The 26,720-nt window shown below is 43.5% G+C and overlaps 1 protein-coding gene across 1 annotated transcript in view; it reads right to left on the reverse strand.

Moving 5' to 3' along the window:
• The window catches only part of TMPRSS9 (transmembrane serine protease 9), a 162,885-nt gene that overhangs the window by 76,997 nt on the left and 59,168 nt on the right, over positions 1 to 26,720 (reverse strand). The window contains exons 8-10 of the mRNA XM_033956023.1: positions 20,445 to 20,483; positions 10,400 to 10,513; positions 5,559 to 5,730 (exon numbers count right to left, since the gene is read on the reverse strand). Coding sequence (XP_033811914.1) covers positions 5,559 to 5,730; positions 10,400 to 10,513; positions 20,445 to 20,483 — 325 coding nt within the window. The remainder of the gene's footprint in view (positions 1 to 5,558; positions 5,731 to 10,399; positions 10,514 to 20,444; positions 20,484 to 26,720) is intronic.

The following is a 26,720-nucleotide window of genomic DNA, read 5'->3' on the forward strand; positions in this document are numbered from 1 at the left end:
TTAGGAGGCACCATTTGACAGACATTTCCTAGCCAGCCAATAGGCCACAAGGGAAAGCAGGATATTCTAATATTGGTGTATTCTAATCTACTGGTCCTGCCTCCCCCTGCAGCTTATTGGCTAGCTAAGGAATGTCTAACTAATAGGCTAATAGCAGGAAGCAGAAGAGAGCAGCAGTGTAGGCAGTGTTGCCAAGTTCAAGGTTTTCTTGTCCAATAGGGCTGCTTTCAAAAGTTGGTTGCAAGAAATCGAGCAGTTGTGAGTTGTGGATTTTTGGACTGGTTTCTGATTTTGTTTATAATGTCGGTAAATCCTCTGTAAGGAGGATACAGCTATTTTACAAGGAGTCTTTTACTCACCATAGGTTAGCAGACATCTGGGAAAACATGGACATGTCCTCTTTTTTGGGTGCCTAGACAGTTTTTCAAAAATGGTGAAGTCTGTCCAAGTTTATCCAGCTCTTCCGATGGTTCATAGTCATTTGTGCACGAGACATCAGCGCGCCGACATTGCAGCGCCGACAATTCAGCGCAAGACACCAGTGCGCTGGCAAAAAACTTACTTTTAAAGAGCTCCGACGTGGGGTGTGAGTGGAGAACCCCCATCTTCGCGCTGCCGTTGAGGGGGTTTTGGGGGGTTGGAACCCTCCATTATAGAGTAAACTTAACTTTTTCCTGATTTTTTCAGAAAAAGTTAAGTTTTCTCTATAATGTGGGGGATTGCAACCCCCCCCCAACGGCAGTGTGAAGAGTATGAAGTAAAGTGGGGGTTTCCCCACACACACCCCGTCTGAGCTTTTTAAAAGTAATTTTTTTGCCAGCGCGCAGGTGTCTTGCGCCAAATTGTTGTCGTTGCAATGTCGGCGTGCTGATGTCTCACGCGCTTTTGTCCCATCACCCTTCCGACTCCCCCACCTACCTCTTACTCAGGCCAGCCGCTGTAATTAAATCTTCAGGCAGCTGGCAGCAGCAAAGAGTAAGCCTGCTGCCGCCAGCCTGCACCGGAAGCCGCTTCTCTGTAGCGATTTCCTGTTCCTGCATAAGCGAGACTTGCAGAGAGGTGGCTTCCGGGGCAGGCTGGAGGCAGCAGGCTTACTCATGGCTGCTGCCTGCTGCCCATAGATTAAATTACAGTGGCTGGCCCAGAGAAGAGATAGGTGGGGAAGTCAGGTGCTAGAGAGCAGTGTCAGTTGGAAGTTACATCGGAAAGAGGGACTCAACAGCAAGAAGGTTCCCCTTTACTTTGAATGTTTCTTTGCTTTTAAAAATTGTAGTTCTTCCCTTTCTTTCCTTTTGTTTCTTGTAAGTCAGTATCAATATTAGGGCCTGTTTTACAAAGCCGCGCTAGCAGTTGCTATGCGGTAACGGCCCCGAAGCCCATAGAGATCTAAAGGGCTTCGGGGCTGTTGCCGTGTGGCTTTGTAAAACAAGCCCTTAGTATTGTTTATATGTTTTCTTTGTAAATTACTATTTTAATATTTTTAATGTAAATCGTTTAGAAATTATATAAGCGTTTGATCAAATTTTTAATAAAACTTGGAAACTTGGACTTAAGTTTATCAACGGGAGAAGAGGGAGGGTTGGGGAGGGGGTTGCGGAGGTGGATTGTATTGTTGGGGTGGCTTTCTGAAGAACCAACACGGGGTTACCTCTCGGTGTGCTCTTGTTCACGGGGATTGAGGGTAAGGTGTTGGGTGATGTTCGAGAGTGGGTATCGGGTTTATTGCTGTTGGGTTGGGAGATGCATTTTGTGCAATTTCGGTTAGAAGACAGTTGTACGGTATTATTGCTGTATTTTCCATTCATGATAGAGCTGATATCCAATTTTTGCTGTTTTGTATTTTCTTTTATAACATTCAATAAAAATGTATTTTTTTTTTAAATAAATAAGGTTCCGGTTGGAGCAGCCCTGCATGCAGGAAGCTTCTAAGTCAGTGGTAGGTCTGTCCCAGGAGGCACGAAGGGGTCGACCTAGGAGAGTCACAGGTTTGTTGTTTTGGGATTTTTTTGCCGCTGGCAATCGGGAGGTAGGCAGGGTGCGAGAATGGGGGCTGTTGGACCTGCGAGAGGGAGGGAGGTGGGCTGCTGCACTTGCGATGGGGGGGGAGCTGCTGCTGTACCCACAATCGCGAAAGGGGGCTGCTGGATGCATAATCATGAGGAAGGCTGCTGACCGGGAGGGGTGGGAAGGGAGGCAACTCGTGGCAGATAGGGAGAGTGTGGCGCAGTGGTTAAAGCGACAGCCTCAGCACCCTGGGGTTGTGGGTTCAAACCCACGCTGCTCCTTGTGACCCTGGGCAAGTCACTTAATCCACCCCATTGCCCAGGTACATTAGAAAGATTGTGAGCCCACTGGGACAGACAGGGAAAAATGCTTGAGTATCTGAATAAACCCATGTAAAACGTTCTGAGCTCTCCTGGGAGAACAGTATAGAAAATTGAATAAATAAATAAGATACTTTACTGTGGGGACAAGGCCATTCATTGCTCCATGACGCCCCGTACCCGCAGCAAACAATATTTTTCCCCCTGTTCCTGTGGGTTACCTACGGCTAGCCGCAGGTCACAATCACCATGTCATTCTCTAATGAGGACCTCCTCCAAAGATGGCCAGAACTCCCCACCACCAAGCGCAGCAGTTGCTGGCAGCATCCCTGAGCCACTGAGGTGCCAGCATCTGTGATTCAGGGATGCTACTGCTGCCTGCCAAGTTTGTCAAAAGGAACCACTAGCCACCTTCACAGGAAGTACTCAGCTAACATAGCTTGGGGGTCCTCATCAGCTGGAGTATTTATATTTTATATTTACATTAGAGGCTCTAGCAGAGACCCGTTTACAAAATATGTATTCTTCCCAATTAATATTTCCAAATTAATAAAGTGTCTTTGCTTATTTATAAACGAGTCTCTACCAGAGCCTTTAATTCAGTAGCATAATTCAATGAAATAACTACTTCTGAAGTTTATAGGGACTGGTAGGGACGAATTCAATTACTTGCGGGAATGGGCAGGGATTGATTTGATTCCAGCAGGGTCAGGTGATTTCTGTTCCCACGTAACTCTCTAATCTCAGAAGAAACCAAAAAAGTAGCAGAACAAAATAAACAAGCAAAATTATCTGAAGAAAGAGAAAAAGTATCACATATGAATTGAGTGTTTCAACGTCAAGTTTAGCAAACCAAAGAGCAATATCTCAAGGATTTTTGTCAGAAAATTGAATCGAACATGTAAACAGAAAAACAGATTAGCATATCAGAATATTAAGAGATTGCAGCAGAAATTCCAACCCTGATTGGGGATGCATAAAGTCACCAATAGAATGGCATCATGATCCAGAAAGCATTAAAAAGAAATGGAAAGAATATACAGAAAATTTGTACAAAAAAGGCAATGAGGATAATATTGGGGAAATTGAACTGGAAACTGACACTGAAGAAGAACCAGATATTTTAAAAGAAGAATTCATGACAGCAATTAAAAGCTTTATTGAAAAACAAATCACCTGATATCAACTGTATTCCATTTGAATTAATCAAAGGTTCAGAAGGTGCTTTCATAGCCCTCACAGATCTGGAAGGAAAAACATGGCCAACCGATTGGAGAAGATCACAGCTCACACCTATACTGAAGAAAGGGGATGCCAAGGACTATACAATTACAGAACAATTGCATTAATTCCACACGCCAGCAAAATATTGCTGAAAATAATACAAAGAAGGCTACAATCATACATTGAGCAACAACTTCCCAAAGTTCAGGCCAGTTTCAGAAAAGGTCGGGGAACAAAAGACATTATTGCCAATGTTAGATGGATATTGAAGAAGAGCAAAGAATACCAAAAGCCCCTATACTTTTACTTCATTGACTATAGCAAAGCTTTTGACAGTGTGGAACACAATAAGCTATGGAGAACTGTAGCTCAAATGGGAATACCTGAACACATAAAGAGCCGCTAAGAAAATCAAGAAGCTGCAGTGAGAACTGAATATGGCAGCACTGATTGGTTTCCAATAAAACATGGTGTCAGGCAAGGATGCATCTTGTCACCTTACCTGTTCAACCTTTATGGCAAAGCTATCTTCAGATAAACAAATTTTAAGAAGAAAGCATCGGTTTCAAAGTTGGTGTTCGAAATATAAACAACCTGTGCTATGCAGATGATACAATGCTCATCACCAGCAGCAAAGAAGAAATGCTGGATCTACTGAGAAAAGTCAAAGTTGAAAGTTATAATATAGGATTAGAACTGAACATAAGACGAAGATTATGAACACAGATGACGATTTTGAGTTTCAAGGTGATAGAATAGAAGTTGTAAAGGATTAAAATTTTCTGGGCTCTTCCGTAAACAAAGAAGCAATTAGAAAGGCAGAAATACTCAGCTGAATAGCACTTGGTCAATTTTCAATGAAGGCTCTCGACAAAGTATTTATTCAAAGGCAAAGAAATAACACTCCAAACAAAGATCAGATTTGCACATGCACTAATTTTCTCAGTGGTCAATTATGGATGCGAAAGCTGGATACTATGGAAACAAGACAGAAAGAAGATTGATTCATTTGAGCTTTGGTGCTGGAGAAGGATTTTATTTGTGCCATGGACTGCCAGAACTAACAAATCAATTCTGGAAGAGATAAACTGGCTATGTCACTAGAAGCCCAAATGATGAAGTTAAGAGACTCTTATTTTGGTCACACTGTCAGAAGAGAAAGAGAGATCACTGGAGAAAGACAATATGTTTGGGAAGATAGAAGGAACCAGGCGAAGAGGGCGACCTGCAATCAAATGGTTGGACACGTTGAAAACAACCATGGGGATGACACTGGAGGACCTGACTGGACTAGCATAAAATCAATCTTTTTAGATCTGTAATTCTTAATAAAGTTGCTAGGACTAGAACACAAGTCGATGGCACCTAACAAGCTAACTGCTTTCACCACATTCTCTGATAAGAGTAAAATAATTTTTATATGAAAAGTTTTTGTAGGCTCCATAAACCAGGTGATCAATCAAGGCCCATGTTCCCACTTCACAGAAGGGTCAAATTTAGCCACTGGCAGTATCCAATTTGTTCTGGCAGCAATAGAGCAGAAATATGGCAGCAAGTACCTCAAGCCCAAGGCAGAGAGAGACCCAAAGACATCACTGCTCTATTGCTGTACTGCAGATTGGATAACACAGCAGCAACAAGAAAGTTCCCCTAAATGCTGGTGCAGAGATGGCAAAGTTTGATCACTGATAAGCCCAGACCCCAAAACGGTCACTGACAGGTGACAAAACCTGTGGCTTATTATACATTTCTGAGACCATTTACTTGTTGCTTCTGATTCCCAAAAGGTTTAATGGGCCAGCAACATGCCTCAAGACCCATCTGAATCAGCCTGGATGCCTGATCTTCTGCTTGTTTGAATTTGTAAACAGCAAGCTTCCATTTAATACAAAATGGGGCAATCTCTCTTGGTCCTCTAGGAATATGGGGATACACCGACTAAAATTCTTCAGTCTTATGCACCAAAAAAAATGATTAGCCCTCCCTAGAAAAACTATGTTTTGTGCTTACTCATTGAAACAGTGTGCCGCAGATACCAGCCATCGCTCATTGAAGATGGCCGCCCCGCAGAAATGTTCATCATTTTCCCTCAGGCTGACTTGCCAGGGGAACTCCCCTCTGGAAGCATCTGAGCCACCCACAATGCGATTCCCTTTCTTCATTGCAGGCCTGTCACCACAGTCTGAAAGAGAAAGAGAAAATTGTTAAGCTTCCAGGACCTCAAAAACTAGAGCACTATTTCAACTCTAAATTCTTCATTGCCTATTAATTTCTTCAGAGCCTACAGTATTTACAGTTCACAAGTTCAGCTGGAATCTCCATCAGCATTTCCATCTCCTGTGCTCTCTGCAGTGCTAGTGTCTCCTCTGGCTTTACCAACCCTTTCACCCTCTCCAGTTTTCCAGAATCTTTCTGGTATTTTCAGCCCCTGCTCTCTCTGCATTTTAGTAGTCTCCCCTGGCATTTCTACTGAACTCTCTGCATTTTGCTGGAGTCTCCCTGGAATTTTCAGCTCATTTGTTCTCAGCACTTTGCAGGAATCTCCCAGCATTTCCAGCTCCTGCATTTTGCTAGAGTCTGTCCCATATCACAACTGAAAGACAGTTTAACACAGGATGATTATCCATGAAAATCAGCATATCTCTTGCAGAATACTTAGAAATGTGTCAGTGCACCGAAGGCTGCTAGAGAGTAGATAATAATGGCTTTATTTATATCTCGTCATACCTTTTCAGTTCAACACGGTGTACAACAAGGAATGCTGTCAGGACAGCCAGCTAACATCAATAAGATTTGAGGAGGAGTAGATAGACAGTTATGTGACAGGGGGATATAGGGTAGGAGGAAGGAGCAAGTGAAATGAGGTAGGTGTGGAGCATAATTGAAGGATCAGATAAATTTGCTGATTAGGTGGGTTTTTAATGATTTTCTGAATGAATGGTATGTTAGTGAGTTCAGGATTAGGTCGCTTAAGGTATTTCAGATCCCTGCTTGAAAGGAGAGTGTCCTGTTGAGGAATCTTTTGAAATTGCATCCTTTGGGAGAAGGAAATGTGAACAGTAATGTTCTGCGAGAGAGGTGGAGTTTGTCCTGTAGGGTGAGGTGTTTCAGGAGGTAGGTGGATGTTGTGCCGAAGAGAGTCTTGAAGCAGAGTCAAATAAATTTGAAGATTATTCTGGCCTCGATAGGTAGCCAGTAGTGCTGCCTGATTCACCGATTCACTTTGGGTGAATCGATTCGAATCGATTTGATTTTTTAAAAATCAGCCTGGCCGATTTGGTGACCAACCCTCCTCCCCGTGCCTTCCTAAAGCAGGAGCAGCAGCGCTGCTTCTTGCTGGCCTGCCACTCCTGCTTTAGAGGGGGAGGGGGAGGGGGGAGGGTCAGTCGGGAAGAGCTGCAGAAATCATGGTTCTACCTTGTTCCATGGTTTGGCGCTCTTTGCAGCATCCTCCGGCTTCCCCCTAGCCTCCTGCTCTTACCGCAGCCTGCAGAGAAGATCGCCAGTGCTCTACACAATCCTTGCAGGCTACCACCATCCTCAGAAGAACGTTCTCTCTGACGCGGTCCCACCCCTCCTCTGATGTCAGGGGCAAGATCGTGTCAGAGGGAACGTACTTCTGAGGATGGTGGTAGCCTGCAAGGATTGCATAGAGCAACGGCAATCCTCTCTGCAGGCTGTGGTATGAGCAGGAGGCCTGGGGGAAAGCTAGAGGAACTGCAAAGAAGGGGGGGAACATGCATGCCTTCGGGGGTGGGTGGGCCAGGCCTTCGGGGGGGACAGGCCTTTGGGTGAGGGGGGCCCTGGTCTAGAAATACACGGAGGAAGGGAAGGGAGAAGGGGTACTGCTGGACAGGGGGAGCAGGGAAGGGGTAATGCTGGACAAGGGAAGCAGGGAAGGGAGAAGGGGTACTGCTGGACAAGGGAGATCAGGGAAGGGAGAAGGGGTATTGCTGAACAGGGGGAGCAGGGAAGTGAGAAGGGGTATTGCTGGACAGGGAGAGCAGGGAAGGGAGAAGGGGTACTGCTGGACAAGGGAGAGCAGGGAAGGGAGAAGGGTACTGCTGGATAAGGGGGAGGTAAAAGGAAGGGAGAAGAGGTGCTGCTGGACCTGGCAGAAAGGGAGGGAAAGGAAAGGTGCTACACACTGGAGGGGAGGGTGAAATGGTGCATGGGGAGAGAGCATTTTTGGGTTGGGGGCTGGGATGGAGGGTTGCCACTTGAGGGAAGAGGCAAGGACAGAGAGAGAAAGCGTGCAGGAGGCAGAAAGTATTGGACTCATGGAGAGGGCGAGATGGATGGGGAGGCAGAAAGAATGAAAGGAGAAATGTTACACTGGGGAAGGAGGGAGAGAAGCTGGATGAAAGTATAGTTAAGAAAAGGAGAGATTGTGGATCTGGGGATGGTGGGGTCCATCACTGCAGCTGTGTGGAAGGAGATGAAAAAAGGGAAGATGTCAGACCTCCGAGGGAGAGAAGGGAAATGGAAGGGGAGGACAGAGATGGAAGATAGATGGTTAGCACAGAGAAAGAAGAAAGAAGGAGACCCTGGCAAGCGAGTTATCAGAAGACAACCAGAGCCTGGAACCAACAATATTTGAATAATGACCAGACAATAACAGGTAGAAAAAATAATTTTATTTTCTGTTTTGTGATTACAATATGTCAGATTTGAAATGTGTATCCTGCCAGAGCTGGTGTTAGACCGCAAACATGAGCTATGATTTAACAGAGAGAGGAAAAGTCTTTTTTGTTTGTTTATTTTGTTTACACCATAGCACCAATGTGGGTAGGAGAGGGCAAAGGGGGTAAAGAGGCTATAAAAGGGGTTTAGAGGCTATAAAATAAACCTGCCAGTATGTTTGAAAAAAAAACATCCACTTGGGCAGGAAAATCGATTCAATAGGCTGAATCAAAAAACCGATTCAATAGGCTGAATCAAATCGAATCAATTTTTTTTCCTGAATTGGGCAGCAATAGTAGCCAATGAAGTTTCTTGTTGTATGGGGTGATGTGGTCAGACTTTTTCAAGCCAAAGATTAGTCGAACGGCTGTGTTCTGGATAAGTCTCAGTTTCTTGATGGTTTTTTTTGTGAGATCCTAGGCAGACTATGTTGCAGTAGTCCAGTGAGTTTAGGACCAGAGACTGGACCAACATTCTGATTGACATAAAATCAAAGTATGGTTTTAGCGTGCATAGTTTCCATAGTAATTGGAAGCATTTTTTTAATTAGGATGTTGATGTGGGCTTCGAGTGTCAGTTGCTGATCTAGGGTGACTCCTAGGATTTTGATGGTAGGGTTAATTGGAAAGTTTCTTCCATTTAAGTTGATAGTTGATTCGATTGGCTTGTTTGTTGGGGAGGCCAGAAATATCTTGGTCTTTTCCGGGTTGCCTTTAGTTTGGAGTTAGTTGACCATTGTTCTACTTGGTTGATGATAGATAGATGAAGTGTCTGGTTTCGGTTGACAGAGTAGAGATGGGGAGGATGATTGTGATGTCATCAGCGTAGATGTATGATTGATGGTTCAGTTTGGATAGGTCTTGGTCTGGGGAGGACATATAAAGATTAAATAGGGTGGGGGATAGAGGGGAGCAGGTTTGCTCGCTGATGACATGGTAGGATTGGTGTTTTAAGAAGCCTTTAAACTAGTTGGTTACGTGGCCCGAGATACCTATGGCATCTAGACGGCTGAGTAGGATGTTGTGGTCCAGCAGATCTAAGATGATGCTAAGGTCAAATTGGAGTATTAGTGAGTGTTTCCCTGGGCTGAGTAGTTGTGCGATGTGATCTAAGATGGAGGCTAAGCCTGTTTCGGTGCTGTGGTGTGAGCGGAATCCTGACTGGTATTCGTGAAGTATTGAGAATTTATCTAGGTAGTTCGTAAGGGCAGCGTTGATCAGACCTTCCATCAGTTTTGTGAAGAAGGGGATGTTGGCTACAGGTCTATAGTTGGATGTTGTTGAAATGGGGTCTTTGTGGTTCTTTACAACGGGTGAGATGAGGATGTGGCCAAGGTTGGTTGGGAATTTTCCGTTTGCCATTAGATGAAATATCCAGTCAAAGAGCATGGTCTGAATAAGTGGGGGGCTGCTCTCATGATGGTGGGTGGGCAGTTGGCTAGGCGGCAGAAGGTTTTGGCATATTTATTATAGAGCTTGAGAAATAGGAACCAGTTTGGGGTTTCAAAGTAGTTCCAGTTCATGTCTACTGGGGTTGAGTCAGAGTGTGTAGGTGTGTTGTGTGTGTGGGGGGGGGCGGGGGGGCTGGATGGTAGATTTTGGAAGGAGGTTCTGAGGTTGAGAATTTTTGACTTGAAGTTCTCAGCAGTTGGTAATTGTGTGGAGGGGCATCTTTTGTGGTGATCAATTTCAAGTAGTGAGTTGATTAATCTGAAAGTTCTTGGCTATTGGTTGTGGGGGATCCTATTTTGTTGGAGTAGAAGGTACGTCATTTTTCCTTGATGATTTTTGTACTCGTGGATTTTGGATCTCCAAATTGCTTTATCCTCTTCCTTCTTTGTTTTGTTCCAGATTCTTTCAAGTTGTTGTGCTTTTCTTTTAAGTCGATTAAGTGATGCAATTTCTTTAGTGGAGCAATTTTGTCTAGGATCTGATTGCTGAGGGTGATCCAGTTGGTGTTGAAATCTATTTCTGTGTTTGGGCTGAATAGTAGATTGAAGTGGGGCCAGAATTTTGTAGGATTAAGGGAGGGTCTGAAGGTGATTGTTGGGCCATCTTTTCAATGTTTTGTAGGTGTGTGAGGGTTTGGGTTGCTCCTTAGTATTTGAAAGTTAGCCCTCAGGTGGTCTGACCAGATGCACTCTGGTCAGGATCCCTGCTTTTACCTACCACAGTTTGCTTCATCTGACCCATCTAGGCAGTCTGTGGTGCTGTCACACTCAGGGTTCTCCTTGTTTACACATTGGCCACTGTGACATGCAAAGCTCTTCCCTGGACAGCTACCTGTGCAGACAAGAATGATCCAATGAGCCAGTGCCATTTCACTTTCAATTCAATCACTACAAACATGTATGTACAAAACCTGTCAGTATACCCAGACTACCTATAGAGACTACTTTTTATATGTTTTTGACCCAAGAGCATTCTTTGGCTTCTCTGGGTAACCAATTCCATTTAAAATTTGCTTTAGGTGGGCTATAGCACCATGAGCCTCGGCTCACAGCTATCCAGGGATTTTCCACTTGTTTTATATCAAGATGAAGATTTAATCGATGCTTGATATATTGCCCATTGATTTTCTGAGCAGTTTACATATATCTATAAAATACAGAAAATAAAATAAAGTAGAAATTACTATATTCACCAAAGGAACAGAATAAAGAAAAGATTAATTTGTACCTGCCAGCTGGATAACCTGAGACTGCCAACAATAAACAGCAGAACCCAGAAGAACAAAGATGATATAGATACATTCATGGGCCTATAACCCAAATGCATCCTGGAATAAAAATGTCTTCCGATCAATTTTAAATTTCTAAAAAAAACTAACAGATTCTAGTCATAGATGGTCAATGTGGTACCAGTTCTGAGCCTAGAGCCACGCAGCAAGGCTCCTTCTGGGGAAGGTGTGGCTCACTAGTAGAGCTTCTGCCTCTGCACCCAGAGGTTGCGAGATCAAATCCCAGTACTGCTCCTTGTGACCCTGGGCAAGTCACTTAATCCTCCAGTGCCCACCACTTTGAATGTCAGCTTTGAAATGCCAAAGCCACAAAAAGGTGGTATACAAGTCCCCATTCCCTTTCCTTCTGGAACCTTGCAATCATGGGCAATAAGTATGGGCTGCTAGGTGGACCATGTCTAGAATACCCTTCCAACATGGACTGTGAGCTCTGCCTCTCTGGCTTCCCCAGGCCCAGCATAACATTAAGGCAACAGAAGATCTAAGCTGGGAATTGAACGCAAGTCATTCCACATGCCTCTTATCCACCAAGTCACCTCCTTTGGGACCATTTAAAAAAACAATTGGGAATCAGAATGGAATGCAACACAATCTTTCATTATTTTGTCATCAGTTAAAATTTCCTATGTTTTTCTTGTAAGAAGGAGAAAACATGACCAGATGAGTAATGCCATGTTGTAATGAGTCAACATACTGGTATACAGACAAACCAATTACAGCTCGAGGACCCTAGTACATCCCCTCTTAGCATGCACTACATATCTGTAAAACAGGCTTGTCCAATTTACAGCTGCCAAGTGCTTTTAATTTCATCCTCAGAAACTCTGTAGGATTCCTACTTCCCTCGTATCTGCAACCTTGAGCAACATGGTGCCAGAAGTTTGGGTTGGTCTTCCAGTTTCAAGCCTCATGAGACCAACCAGAACTTCTGGCTCTGCATGGTTCAAGCTTGCAGATAGCCAAGTAGCACAGAGAAGCAGGAATCCATCTGAGCTTCAGCTGCTGGAGCCAAGTGAGGGAGACACAACAAGTGATGAATGGATCAAAGTCCTCTCAATGACCCAGCAGAACTGCTTCTAGCCTGGTTCCAGGTATGAAGGGTGCTGCAGGAGCAAAGGGACCCGTCTGGATATAGTAGAAGTGACAGCTACTGCTTATCAGTGTCTCATATGATGCCAACCAACTAGGAAATGTATTGTGAGAGAGTGGGTCATAGGTGAGGATGATTTGAGGCATTAAATTTAGGAGAAGAAAGTAGAGATTGCTACTTTGGATGTCATCCATAGAAGCAAGTTCCATATACATATATGTGTGTGCACTTGTATGTTCTCAAATTTCCAATATATTCTCTTTTACCTGCCCATATATAATTTCAAGTTTTATCTATGAAAAACTTTATCTATGGTCTGTATTTTTATTATTCTTTATATACTGCCTAACTGCCAAGGCAACCCAGCAGTGTACAATTGTTAAAAACAACGATAAAATTAATTCAAATTGAAAAGGAATCCCATTCATGATAGGAAAGCCCATACAGGACCCACCCCACAATAGTCACACACTTAGACCCAAAGAACTCTGTTCAAAGAATTCTCTGCCTAAACTCTCCAGCGCTCAATGCCCCTCATATGCTAATCCTCCCATAGAGGGGCCACAAATGCTACCCCCCCCCCAATAAAAAAAAAAATATATATATAGGCCTTTAATCATTTACTAAAGCGGGGCAATGATTTCTCTGCTCACAGACCCCCCTGGCAAACTATCCCACAGCCCAGGGGCCACAGCAAAAAAAACCCCAAAAAGCTCCTTTGTGTGTGGCCTCTAATCAAGTGGCACAAACTGAGGGAACCTGAAGCATCATCACTGAACTAGATCGCAATACCCACTTTGATACATAAAAACTAATCAAATCTCTCAACATCAGTGGCTGCCAAGTATACATTATCTTATGCATTATTATCAAAATCCGATTCTATAGAAATCAGACAACCAATGGTGTCTAATATAAAGAGGGGAGGGGTAATATGTTCAAAGTGACCTACCCCATGCAACATATAAAGAGCTGTATTTTGCAATGTCTGCAACTTCTTAACATCTTTCCCAGAAAGCCTGAAGAGCACTGAATTTGCATATTCTGAGTCATAAACAAAACATGCGTTAACATTAAAAATGATGGCACATCAATCAACCCAAGCACCGTACGCAGTCTCTACAATATAACATAACCTGATCTAACCATATTATCCACACGGCAGAAAGGGTTAACATTTCATCAAGTAGCATGCCCAAGTATTTAAAAGAAGATACGACAGGTAGCAACTGTCCAAATAGATGCACTGCCAGACTGGGCATATCCCAATCATTGTGTATCCAACAACCCAATGTCTTCTCTATACTAAGTAACATGTGGTATGATGACAGCCATTTTTCAACCTTGGACAGGCAGGCCTGCAGTGAGGACAAATCAATATTGATCCTATGAGCCCGCCAAATCAGCAGCAGATCGTTCAAGTAGACCAACGAATATACGAATACATTAAACAAAACAGGTGACAGCGGGGATCCCTGAGGGACTCCCACATCTCTGAACCTGAGCAGAGAATGTCTGTTGCTCACATTTTACTGAGTATATTCGCTGATCCAGAAAGCTTGTAAACTACTGTAATACTTTTCATCCAATCCACAGTAATGTAATGTCACCTGTGAAGATGTAGAACTTCAAAAACCAGACCTGCTCTCTATTCTCCAGACACCTGAAGGGTTTCAGGCTAACTGAGCCCCTTATACCAAATGTTTGTTTGGAAGTTGTAAACAGAGTGTTAAAGTGGGAACTCGTGTGGAAGGTTTTATCTGAGTTCACTAGGGTTCAACACCATCAAATGCACCAATGTGCTTGGCATACATTACCCACTCACATCATTTTAAAACACTCTGTGGGCTAATCTAAAAATCTGTAATTCATAGTGCAAAAGGTTTTTTAAAACTGCTTTTTTTCTTTTTCTCTTTAAACTATAAGTAAATGCAAAAATTGTTATCAATCGCCCAAAACCCTGATGTCTATATAGTGTGAAGATGTTTCATATGAATCCATTTCATTTTGGCTTTAATGAGAAGATACTAGTTCTATTCATGGAAAAAGAATGGGGATTTCCATGTTTAACCATGTGCCACATTTTCCTCAGAAATGGGTCTAGGATCTCTGTGAGTTAATACCAATTTTTATCTGATCTAATCTTTGATTTTTTTATACTGATTCATCCCAACAGGGGGGGCTTGACTCGGTTAATAAAATATGAATAAAATTATATAGAAGATTAGAACAGAAACTATGGGCTCCTTTTACTAAGCTGTGGTAGCGTTGTTCAGCCAGCTGCCGTAAATGAGGCATGAATCTGGAGAGTCCATCTAATAGGTTTTCTTGCCAAATCGAAGCTTGAGAATGAAGTTTCAAGTTTAATTAAATTTTTATATATCGACCATCGATATGCACCTGGCCGGTTTACAAAGCTAAAAAAAAATGTTAAAATACATTTTAAAAGAGGGGTAGAAGAAGAAAATGTGATCATTAAATAGACAGATTACAAATAAGAACATGAGTTTGAGGGTAAAGAGGGAGGAAAGTTAATAATGTGCTTCCAGTGGACGTAATAGGGCAGAGTACGGTACTGGGGTTTAAGAAAGGATTGGACAATTTCCTGCTGGAAAAGGGGATAGAAGGGTATAAATAGAGGATTACTGCACAGGTCCTGGACCTGTTGGGCCACCGCGTGAGCGGACTGCTGGGCACGATGGACCTCAGGTCTGACCCAGCGGAGGCATTGCTTATGTTCTTATGTTCTTATTAGCGCACGCTAACCCCCGTGCTACGCGGAAAAACTATCGCCAGTTCTTTGGAGGCATTAGCACAGCTTAGTAAAAGGAGCCCTACATCTTTTAGACCAGAATTTTATCTTTTATGATTGATTATTTGAAAAAGAAGGATCATTAGTAAATTTCTGTAATAAATATGTTTTCAGTACTTTACAAAAAGTGGGTAGATGAGAGAGAACTCTAATTATAGAAGGAAGGTCGTTCCAAACTTTTACAAATAAAAAAGAGAATGATCGACAAAAATTGGCCATAGTTTTTATTCCTTTAACAGTGGGAAAGCCAAGTTTATATTTCTGAGAGCTCCTGGAATTAGAGATTTCTTGTGAATTAAATGAGACATGATCCAAAGGAGACAAAATACCATATAGGATTTTGAAAATTAGAGTTGCACATTTAAATTGGATCCTCCAGTAAGCAGGAAGCCAGTGAAGGGATCTCAGTAAAGGTGTGATATGGTCATATTTATGTTTACCGTATATCAGTTTAGCTGCCATATTCTGGATAAGTTGTAGCCTCCTCAAATTACATTTACTTAAACAAGCATAAAGCGAGAAGCCATAGACCAACTGAGATAAACTAATGGCCTGAACCAAAACTGCAAAATATTGCTGAAAAAAAAGATGACGTACTCTTCTATGCATCTTTAAACTGAAAAAGCATTTTTTAGTAACATGATTAATTGGATTAGATAATGAGAATGAAGAATCCAAAATAAAACTCTGATATAAAAGGCTCCTTTCACTAAGCTGCGCTAGCGGTTTTAGCACGCGCTTAACGTGCGCTAAATTGCCGCACGAGCTAGACGCTAATGCCACCATTGAGCTGGTGTTAGTTTTTGGTGCATAGCGCGGGGTTAGCGCATGCGGCAAAGTAAAGCATGCTAAAAACACTAGCGCACCTTAGTAAAAGGAACCCTAAATGTTTGGCTCAAGGAAGTTATATCATATTGTGCAACTGAATCGAAGAAAAACCCGAAAAGTAGGGAGCTGACAAAACTATGAGAAAAAGAATCTCCCAAGCCCCAAACGGAGTCCCGTTGGACGTTTGGTGACTTGCTGACTGCTTACCAGAGAAGCTAAGTATCTTCTTTTGGCTTCAATAGATTGAATCTGGACACTTGTATCTTTTGCCCCCCTGGTTCAGGGGAAGAGACTGCTCGCAGTGCACGTTTTTGATTAGTTTGCACCACAGCACTTTTGTGTTATTTAGCACCAAATTCACAGAGAGCCCTAGGATGTTTCACAGTTGACACCTTCTAGGTGCAAATCAGTGGCAGCCGTTTCCTCCGGAGGTCGGGGGTTGGTTGTGTGACTGAGGGCTCTCTTTATAAATTATCCTTTATTTATTTAGGATTATCTCTAGCGAGTAATTGTTCTACTCCAACTGTTCTTGTGGGCAGTCTCTTTCCCTGAACACAGTTTCCTTCTTGGGGCTTGGGAGATTCTTTTTCTCATATCATATTGTGCAACATAAGCTGGATGGTTGGATTTAAAGAAAGATTTGCAAGTGCTCCATACGAGATAAGTGTTTTTTTAATACAAAGCACTATTTGTGATGTTTTCATTTGAAAATCCACTATGGGTGTAATCTTTTTCGCAGCTTACAAATAAGATCTGCGATAGATTGATGTTAGAAAAATGATTGATTTTTATTAGTATACGGGACTATCAAAGCATACGAAAAAAGTAAAAAAGATAAGATTGTTAGTTTATGTACACAATCAAGTGAATCAGAAGGTTTTTTTAAGGATCAGTGAACGATACCCCTATCCACAAGTAAGCCTATAGAGATTGTAATGATCTTTGGTGTGGATTTCTGAGATATTTTTTCCTTTGTTTAAGAATGTTTTGTTATACTGTAAACTTTTTTGAGTAACTGGGATTTTGGTTTATATACATTTCCACTTATTTGAGGATAATTTCCAGGGGCTTCTGCCCAGGAGGGAAGGGTTAGGACATATGTTATAGTGGGAGATTTGATCATTAGGCACGTAGATAGCTGGGTAGCTGGTGGACATGATGTAAACTTTAAAAATATCATCATCTTTTTTCGTATCAGGCAGCATTATGGGGTAAAGATTTGGAAAAATTGCTTTTGCTTACTAATACTTATGAGGAACTTAGAAGACACCTAAAAACATTTGTTCTTGAAGCACTTAGGTAGCTGATTTGCAAAATCTTATACAATAATTGACCTTTAAAGTTTTTAGTTACTAGTTTTTAACTTTGTAAGTTTTACTCAATTTGTAGTATTTTTAACTATTGTAAACCGCATAGAACTTTACGGTCCTGCGGTATATAAACTTTTATTATTATTATTATTACTTGCCTGCCTGGTGCAAAGGTGGTAGACCTCATGTGTCATCTAGATAAGATTTTAGACAATGCTGGGGAGGAACCTGCTTTGTACATGTGGGTACCAATAATATAGGAAAATACGGTAGGGAGGTTCTGGAAGCCAATTTTAGACTTTTAGGTAGGAAGTTAAAATCCAGAACCTCCAGGGTACCATTTTCAGAAGTGCTCCCTGTTCCATGTAAATGACCCAAGAGACAGGCAGAGGTCCGGAGTCTCAATGCGTGGTTGAGGCAATGGTACAGGGAGGAAGATTTTAAATTTATAAGGAACTGGGTGACAGAGGAGCCTATTCTACAAAGATGGGTTCCATTTTAACCAAGGTGGAACCAGGCTGCTGGTGTCAACATTTAAAAAAGTGATAGAGTAGCTTTTAAAATGGAAACTGGGGAAAGGCCAACAGTCGCTCAAAAGAGCATGGTTCAGGACAAAGTATCTTTAAAATATATAATCAAAAAAGGGAAGACAGAGCATCCTGATGGAGAGATTGCAATACAGGCCACAGTAGACTAGGTTTCCTTAAATACAGAGCAGGCTGATTTTAAAGATTGCAAATTATCCATGCCAACTGCTCAGCAAATTGTAAATAGATATGACAAACATTGTTTGAAATGTCTGTGTGTAAATGTCAGAAGCCTAAGAAACAAGATGGGAGAGTTAGAATATATTGCTGTAAATGAGAACCTAGATATAATAGGCATCTTTGAGACCTGGTAGAAGGAAGACAACCAATGGGACACTGTCATACAAGGGTACAAGCTATATCGTATTGATATGGTGGATTGAATTGGTGGAGGCATAGAGTTATATGTTAAGGAGGGCCTTGAATCGAATAGACTGAAAATTCTACAGGAGCAGAAACACACCTTGAAATCCTTATAGATAGAAATTCCATGTGTAAGGGGGAAAAGGATATTGATAGGAGTGTACTACCGTCTGCCTGACCAAGATGAATGGACAGATACACTCTTGGGGGATGAACCCCCAGCATCAGCAGAGCCACGATTCCTGAGGGTTCCATACAGCACTTGTTAACCATGTAAGCTTCAAACATCATATTGATTAATTCAGGGGGAAACCCCTAACCAGGAAGTCCAGATGGCCGCTGTGGACACTCACAAGCTCCTTTCTGGGGTTTTACAGTCGCGTCATGGCTGCATTTCGCCTGGGATGCACTTGCGCTGCTCCCCAGTTCAAATCTGGACTTTTTCCCTAGCCCTTGGGCACCAACCTCTCCTGAGGGAACAGAGGAGGTTAAGCCAGTGGCTCCTGCCCCCACTCCCTCACATGCCACACGGCACGTGAAACACAGACAATCCTCAGATGGCCATCCACTACAAACTTGGTATGAATCCAAGGTATCCTTGCCTGAGGAGTCTATCACACCTGTTATTAAGCAAAATCGAGGTGTTTCAAGGCAGACAGAAGCTTTTATTTTCAAATAGGGAAATCCAAGATGGCTGCTGCAGCAGTGATTTTACACCAAAGATAGCCTGTGGGAGCTACACTGGCAATTAAAGCTTAGCAATTTTAGTATATTAGAGGTGGGGGAACTTAACTCTACCCCAGAACCTAAAAAATTGATTTTAAAGCCTCCCTCCCCTGATAGTAGTAGTAGTAGTAGTAGATTTTGGTTTCCAGGCTGTTAGCCTGTTACTTCTGCCTCAACAAACCTGGAATCCGGACTGCTTGTGTGTTCTGATTGCCTGTCGGGCTCAACAAACTGGCCAGAGACCTCAACCCTCACTGGATTATGTACACACAAATGAGGGGAGGAAAGCAGTCGGCCCTGATCCTAGAAAAACTGTCACGGAGCCACTCAGCCTGTGCTCAAGCCCACTATGGACAAACCTGGGGCGAGTCTTGCTCCCAAGGGAACAGTCTCTGAGCCCCCAAACTGTTAGTGTAGGCTGTCCAAGTGGGTTCATTGCAAAGCAGTCTGCCTCTTGGATGCAGACCCTCAACCTCAGAGTCTGTACTCTGCCGCAGCCAGAGCTGTCCCAAAAGAGAGATCTTCTGCTGCATCGAAAAGCCTTGCAAAAAAGGTTAACAAAAAAGACAATATTTAAATGAGAAGAAACACGAGCAGAAAAGATAAGCTCCTACCATCTCACTTGTAGAGAGACAATTGAGGAATTGGAGGACAGCCCAGATGGATGGGAGGTGGAGCAAAGAATACTAATGAAGCTCTCTATAAGAATTCTCACAAGAAGAGATTGACTACCCACATGTTCAGAAATGGAGTGTCTGTCACACTAGAAATATATATCTGCTTGTACTTTTAACAAAATGCACAAATACGTACTCATTTTCTTGGATTGTCATAAGCAAAAATTATCCATACAGCACTCCTCACCATATGTATTTTATTGTCTATCTATATAGCACGTACAGCCTGAGCAGTGAGCACCACAAACACAACTCATCCACCCTGTGTTGTACAGGGTCTCACGGCATACATAGTGCATGGATTGATATGTGTGGGATATAAAAGGCACTGATTGGTCAATATGCTCTTTAGAACATGTGTGCCACATGCTGGCAGCCTATATGTGGTATATGCATTGCATGTAGTACACTGGTATATACTTTCTCTTATGCTTCTGTGGGCGGTGTCATGATTGTTGCAGTTGTCCGGGTCTTACCATATCTGAGTAGGTAGCACTACATTTTAGCCATCATGCTGTGGCTTTCTTCAGGAAGTGAATAAAGCCACAGCATGATGGATGAAACGTTGGTTCTACCTACTCAGATGCAGCGAGACCCGAACAACTGCAACTTTTACTGTTGGGGCTTGCAACAAACTGTCAGCAAGAAATGCCTTGCAGAGGTTCTCTGAATATTCAGGGGCCATGAATGGCAGTAGGTATTTTGTACCCACAGAGACCTAAGAGCCCTGTTCTCCCACCAACTCCTGGTCTCGCTTCTTTGAAGCATGGGTAGAGACACCCAAAGAGAGGAAAGGGAATTTTCAGCCCCCAGTTTTACCCAAGTAGCTACTTATTTATCTGGGTAAAAATGTTTCAAAATTATCCTTTGTGAGCACCATCTCCTCTCTGCATATTACACACATATATTTCTCTCTCGGTTTTGCCAGTTGATGAAGCTGCCATCTTTAGGCCAAAAGGAGCCATGGTTCTGACCCTGCAACACTCCAACCATTCACAGTGCTCAACACTTCTCTGAATCTTCTTTTGAAATGAGAGGAAATAGAAAATGTAGATAGAGGAAAGCAGTGAAATCCTCTCACCTGATTTCAGCCCTTTAGTACAGGATAGTCCACGGGTATCTACAGAAAAAGAAAAAGCTCGCTTTAACAGAGAACTGGAAAACTAATCAATGGAAATCACTGTGCGATCCAAGGATGCCCTATGTGATGTCAGGAGAAAGTAACAGAGATCCTGCTACACACAGATCTTGAACACCAATGTGGTATCTATCAAAGAAAATAAGGGGCAATATAGCACATATAACAATTTGATAACTTTAAGTAGCATGTAAAGAAAGATTAGGTTCTTACCTTGATAATATTCTTTCTTGTAAGATGTATCTAGTGATCCTGAGTGCTAGGGTTTTGCATCTGAACCCACACGTTGCTTGCAGAATGCTGTCAATCATCTTTTGAACTCCATCTCCTTTTCATGGAGCTGCTCCTGCCCCCTCAGCTTGTACAAAAGCAATCAAGTAGCACTGTAATGGCAGACATAACTGGAAGGAGGGAAATGGGGAAACATCCCAGACAATGCAGTTCTATTCTCTGTAACCAACATATCCATTAACGTTATAACATTCAAGTAACTGATCAAAACAGATACAAAAACTGTGTGCAACCAACACTAATCTTATATAGAGCTCGTCGTTACTTGCATGTTCCTGCTATCAAGCAGAGACTTAGACCAGACTTTACTTTCTTGAGTATTTTCCTTTTTATTTTATCCTCTCAGTTTATCTGAGAGACAGAGAATTCTCCAAATTCAGACTGATCTTAAGGCAGAAGGCAGGTGAAGACCACTGACAGGGCGGAACTTCAGAACCATTAAACATATCTACAATAAGAAAATTATCAAGGTAAGAACCTAATTATTCATTCTAGTGCAATGTGTCTAGTGGTCCTGCATGCTAGGGACATACCAAAGCAGTCCCCGGAGTCTAGGGCAGGCCCACTGATCCTGCCTTCAAAATGGATGACCTGAAAGCAGCGTTTTTCCTGGCTGCTAAACCTACTCTATAGAACCTGGTAAAGGTATGAGGGGTGACCAAATAGCTGCTCTACAGATTTCTTCAGGTGACCTCCGCTCATGAGATAGTGACTTCTCTAGTGAAATGCACTTTCAATTTGATTGGTGACTGCTTACTCCAGTCCACATACATGAAAAAAATAGTCATTTTAATCCATCTGGAAATTGAAACTTTAGATACCAGTCTCCCTTTCTTGGCATGACTGATCAAAATAAAAAGGTGACTCTGAGGTATCGGAGAAGCACTCACTTGACATCCAGCAAATGCAATGCTTTATTCTTTTTCTTAATCACCATAGGGTGAAAAGCAGGCAAACGGACTTCCTGATTAACATGGAAGGCTGAGACTACTTTCAATAAGAAGGATGAAACCGTGTGCAAGCAGAACCCTTCTTCCGTAAACTTAAGGAACAGTTCCCTGCAGGTCAGAGCTTGTAATTCAGAAACTTGTCTCACCAACCTAATCACCACCAAAAACATTGACTGTAAGATCCAGAAGGGAAGCCTCCCATAAGGGCTCATGAGGAGCTCTACTGTGACCTTGTAATACAGTGTTAAGATTCCAGGAAGGGAAAAGGAGATGTACTGAAGGGCACAACCGAAGAGCCCCTTTAATGAACCAAGTGACATGTGGTGAGAGGCCAAAGAATCTCTTTCTCCCTAAGCCTGGAAACAGGAAGGCCTGCTATCTGCACTTTCAGCGATCCAACCGACAGACCCTTCTGAAGTCCCTCTTGCAAAAGTCCAGGACTACCAAAATTGGAGCTCATAAGGGCTCTACATCATCCATAACACAATAATGCTGAAAGGATTTCCAGGCCTTGGAATAGGCTGCTACCGTTGATGGTTTCTTAGCTCTAAGGAGAGTTGAAACAATCATGTCTGAGTAACCCTTGCTTGTCAGGGCCGCCCGCTCAAAAGAGTTCTGGATTCTCGATAGGAACTGGTCTCTGAGTGAGAAGATCCACTTGGACCAGAAGTCTGAGACCTTTGTTCTTCTGGAAGCAAATAGATTCACATACCAAGGTCTGTGGGGTCAATCGGGTGCCTCTAGGACTACCAACCCTATATGACTCACTCTAGCATGGGCCATGAAGGAAACATGCACAAGAGCCCTTTCTTCAGCCACAGTTGGACTAACACATCAACCCCTCGCTTCTAGGCATAAGAACATAAGAATAGCCCAGTAGTCCATTCTCACGTTGGCCAATCCAGGTCACTAGTACCTGTAAAAGCAATCTGCATTTCAGTTTACAGCTGAGGCCATCAGATCCATCCATGGATGCCCCACCACCGAACTATAGAGGTGAACACCGGGGGGGATAGAGATCATTCCCCCGGGTCGAGAGCCAGCTTACTGAGATAATGTCAGCCTGCACATTTTCCTCTCCCAAAAGAGGAGTTGAGCTTCTAGGTGTAACAGTTCACTTCTGGTGCTTCCTTGCTTGTTGACAAAGGCTACCACTGCCATATTGTCCGAGAAGACTGCATTGCCTTCCAGAGACTTCTCCAGTGCCTGAAGCGCTAGTCGAATGGCTCTGAGTTCTAGTCAATTTATGGACCACTTTTGCTCAGCCAGTGTCCAACAAACCTGAACTGGGTTTCTGTTGCAATATCACTCCCCCCCCCCTTTAAAGGTTGCAATCAGTCGTTAGAATCTCCCAGGAGGAAATTTGGAGAAGTATGCCTCTTGAGGGGGCAGCCAGCTGCAACTACCACCACAGACTGCTCTTCGATTCTGGTAACCAGGGAAGCGGTTGCTGAAGCAAGTCCATCTGGGAAGACCATCGAGAGAGAAGATTCTTGGAGAGGCCTCATGTGTGCTCTTGCCCAAGGGACCACGTCTATGGCTGCTGCCATCGGCCCCAAGTCCTGCAGATAATGCCATGCCGTAGGAGTCGGACTCTGTAACGGGTCAGAAATCTGCTTCTGGAGCTTCAGACCTGACCCAAGGCTGTGTCGAACAAAACTCCCAGGTACTCCAGGCTCTGGGTTGGCTCCAGCTGGCTCTTCTTGAAGCTGGAGGAGTTGGACCACTCTCAAAGCTGCCAGTTCACTTTACTCCTTGGACAGAGCTCTAATTAGCTAATCATCCAAATATGGGTGTATCTGGATCCCTGCCTTGCAGAGGTGTGCTGCCATCACCACTATCACTCTGAAAAAAGTGTGAGGTACCACTGAGAGGCCAAAGGGGAGCATTGAGAACTGGAAATGCTGCTCCAACACATAAAACCACAAGTACCTCTGGTGGGTCGCAAAAATAAGAATGAGGAGATAGACTTCCATCAAATTAAGGGATGCAAGAAACTCCACGATACCATTGCTGCTATGACCAACCAAATGGTCTCCATGCGGAAATGCAGCACTTTCAGTGTATCATTGTTTGACTTGAGGTCCTGAATTGGCTTCCAATCATCTGAGCCTTTCTTTGGTACAATGAAGTATACTGAGTATCTGCCTGAGCCCGATTCTTCATCCAGTACCAGTATGGCACAAAGATCCAGTACCATTTGCACCATTGCCCAGACTCTGAGGGCTCTCTCCAGCTGGCCTGCTGGAAAATCTGCAAAGAGATCTGGAAGAAGGGCACAAAACTCAATAGCCTGCCCACTATCTGTGGGGAGATGGGGGAGCTTGGCCTCTGTCCTGTGTCCTTGTGCTTTCTTAGAGGTTGGAGAGGAATGAAAGTCAGAGGCTTGCTGTCTACTACCTCACTGAATCTCTGCCTTGACCTCTGAAAGGACCTCTGCGTTGCTTGGCCTCTTGCATAAGGACGGAATCTTCAAGAGCCTCGAAAATTCCCGCACCCCGAGTTGTCTGAGGTCTGCTGTCCAGCAAGGCCTTAGAGCAACGATCCATAACACTAGCCAAACATGTCATAAGAACATAAGCAATGCCTCCGCTAGGGAGACAGAATTCCTGGAGGCTACCCAAGATTGCTTCATGGAGCAGCTTGTTAGAGAACCGACCCTTGCCAAATAGCATCTGCCCTTGAAAAGGAAGCCTGCTCTGAGTGGCTTTAGAGGATGAATCTCCAGCCCACTGTCTGATCCAGAGCATCTTCTGGGCAGAGATAGCTTAGGCTGATTCCTTGCTCATAACTCTGATATCATACAGAGCGTCTGCTATACAGCTCTCCCTCCATATTCACAGTTTTATTACTCGCAATTTTGGTTATTCGCAATTTTTACCATGCTGGCTCCTCCCCCACAATGACATCATCCCAGCATTTTCTTCAATGTGCAGCATTGCCGAGTGGGCACTTTTCCCCAAGAAGTTTCACTTGCAGTATGTCTTTCTTACCTTGTTGCTAAGGACAACGAACCACAGTTTACCCTTCTCTCCCTCCTAGCTCCTGCACTCAACAATGACCAGAAGGGAGAATGTGGAACCAAAAGAACCCTGTCAGCCAATGCCGCTGCTTCCGGCTCACAAGTTATTATTATTATTATTACTGTTATCACTCCAATGGTTGCAGACTATGAACCACAGTTTACCCTCCTCTACTGCCTAGCTCCTGCACTCAACAACGACCGGAAGGAAGAATGTGGAACCAAAAGAACCCTGTCAGCTGCCACCGCTTCCAACTGTAGATATCTTTTGAAAAGCCGCAAGGAGACAGAGGAGCTTGTGCTTCGAACCTGATCATAAGGAATAAAGCTTGGAGGATGCACTGTTGCCTTTAAATTATTCACAGTTTTTCTGTATTCACGGGTCTGCATCTCCCCTAACCACAGTGAATACAGCGGGAGAAGTGTATAATCCAGCCCAGATAAGAGAATTTGGAGATCTTTGTCGACCTCTGAGGCCAGGACTCAAGACAGACGGGTGTAGCAAGCACCTGTCACAAAGGAAGCCATAGCTGCTACCTTAATCCCTATGGCTAAAGTTTCAAATTGTCTCTTGAGGACAATGCCCACTTTACGTCCTGAGTGTCCTTTAACATCACATCTCCTTCACTAGGCAAGGAGGTTCATTTGGTGACCTGTGCCATCAGTGAATCCACCTTTGGCTGAACAAATAGCTGCTGGAAATCCGGAGCCATCAGGTAAAGCTTGGCCACAGTCTTAGCCACTCACAGGGACCTTACTGGTGACTCCCAGTGGTCCATGACCAGCTTTGTGATGTCTGAACATGAGGAAAGAATACAATTGGAGCAACTGAGCCACTCATAATTGAGCACTATGACGAAGAGGCTGGAGAAACTTCAAGCTTCAATTCTCGTAGTGAGGTAGAAATAATGTCTGAGAGCGCAGAAGTTATGAACAGCTGGTGCACCATGGTGTCTTTCCCTGATCCAAGGCCACTACTACTTCTTGATCACTGAGAACTAGACTCTTCTTCTTTACCCAGAGAGTGGTAGAAAACTGGAACATTCTTCCGGAGGCTGTTATAGGGGAAAACACCCTTCAGGGATTCAAGACAAAGTTAGACAAGTTCCTGCTGAACTAGAATGTACGCAGGTAGGGCTAGTCTCAGTTAGGGCAGTGGACTTTGACCTAAGGGCTGCCGCATGAGCGAACTACTGGGCACGATGGATCACTGGTCTGACCCAGCAGCGGCAATTCTTATGTTCTACCAGAGAAACTGCATCCTGGGATAATAGTGATATGGAATCAGACTTTCCATTCTCCCAGTCTATTTCAGACTGAACCTCCTGGTTCAGCTCTGTGTCCTCGTCTGGTCGGGGTACATGCGGAGGGGAGATCACCTGTGCCACAGCCTCCGTCTTGCTGAACGCAGATGCTGAGGACCCTCAGCAGTTCAAACAGGCATTCCACATAAGGCAGCTGCCAGAATGCTGATATACACGATACCTGAAAAGGCTTCTTTAGACATAATACATCTGCTGAGACATTATGGAATGAAAAATTAGGTTCTTACCTTGCTAATCTTCTTTCTAAGACATAGGATTCTATACCATAGCTGTTGCTACCCACTACTCGCAAATCTGCAGAAAGGTGTCACTCAAAATTTTGAACTCCTCCGCTTCTGCGGTTGAGAACAGCTTCTTCTTCAGTTAGTACCAAAGCAATCAAACTACATTGAAAACAGAAGAAAAAAGAAGGAGGGGCAACAGGGAACTTCCCCAGCAACAAACCATATTCTGTTCTGCTCTGTAACTTATGAGAAAGGAACAATGAGTAACAACAATCAACACTGAATAACAAATTTAGCACATGAGTAGCTAGGAACCAACCTGCTAAATGCAACTAGTAGGAGCTATAACCCCCCTCCCCTCCCCTCCCCACCACCACCAAAGGAGAAAGGGAATAGGAGCCCTCATG

Source organism: Geotrypetes seraphini, chromosome 8, assembly GCF_902459505.1.
Source record: "Geotrypetes seraphini chromosome 8, aGeoSer1.1, whole genome shotgun sequence".
Taxonomy (NCBI): domain Eukaryota; kingdom Metazoa; phylum Chordata; class Amphibia; order Gymnophiona; family Dermophiidae; genus Geotrypetes; species Geotrypetes seraphini.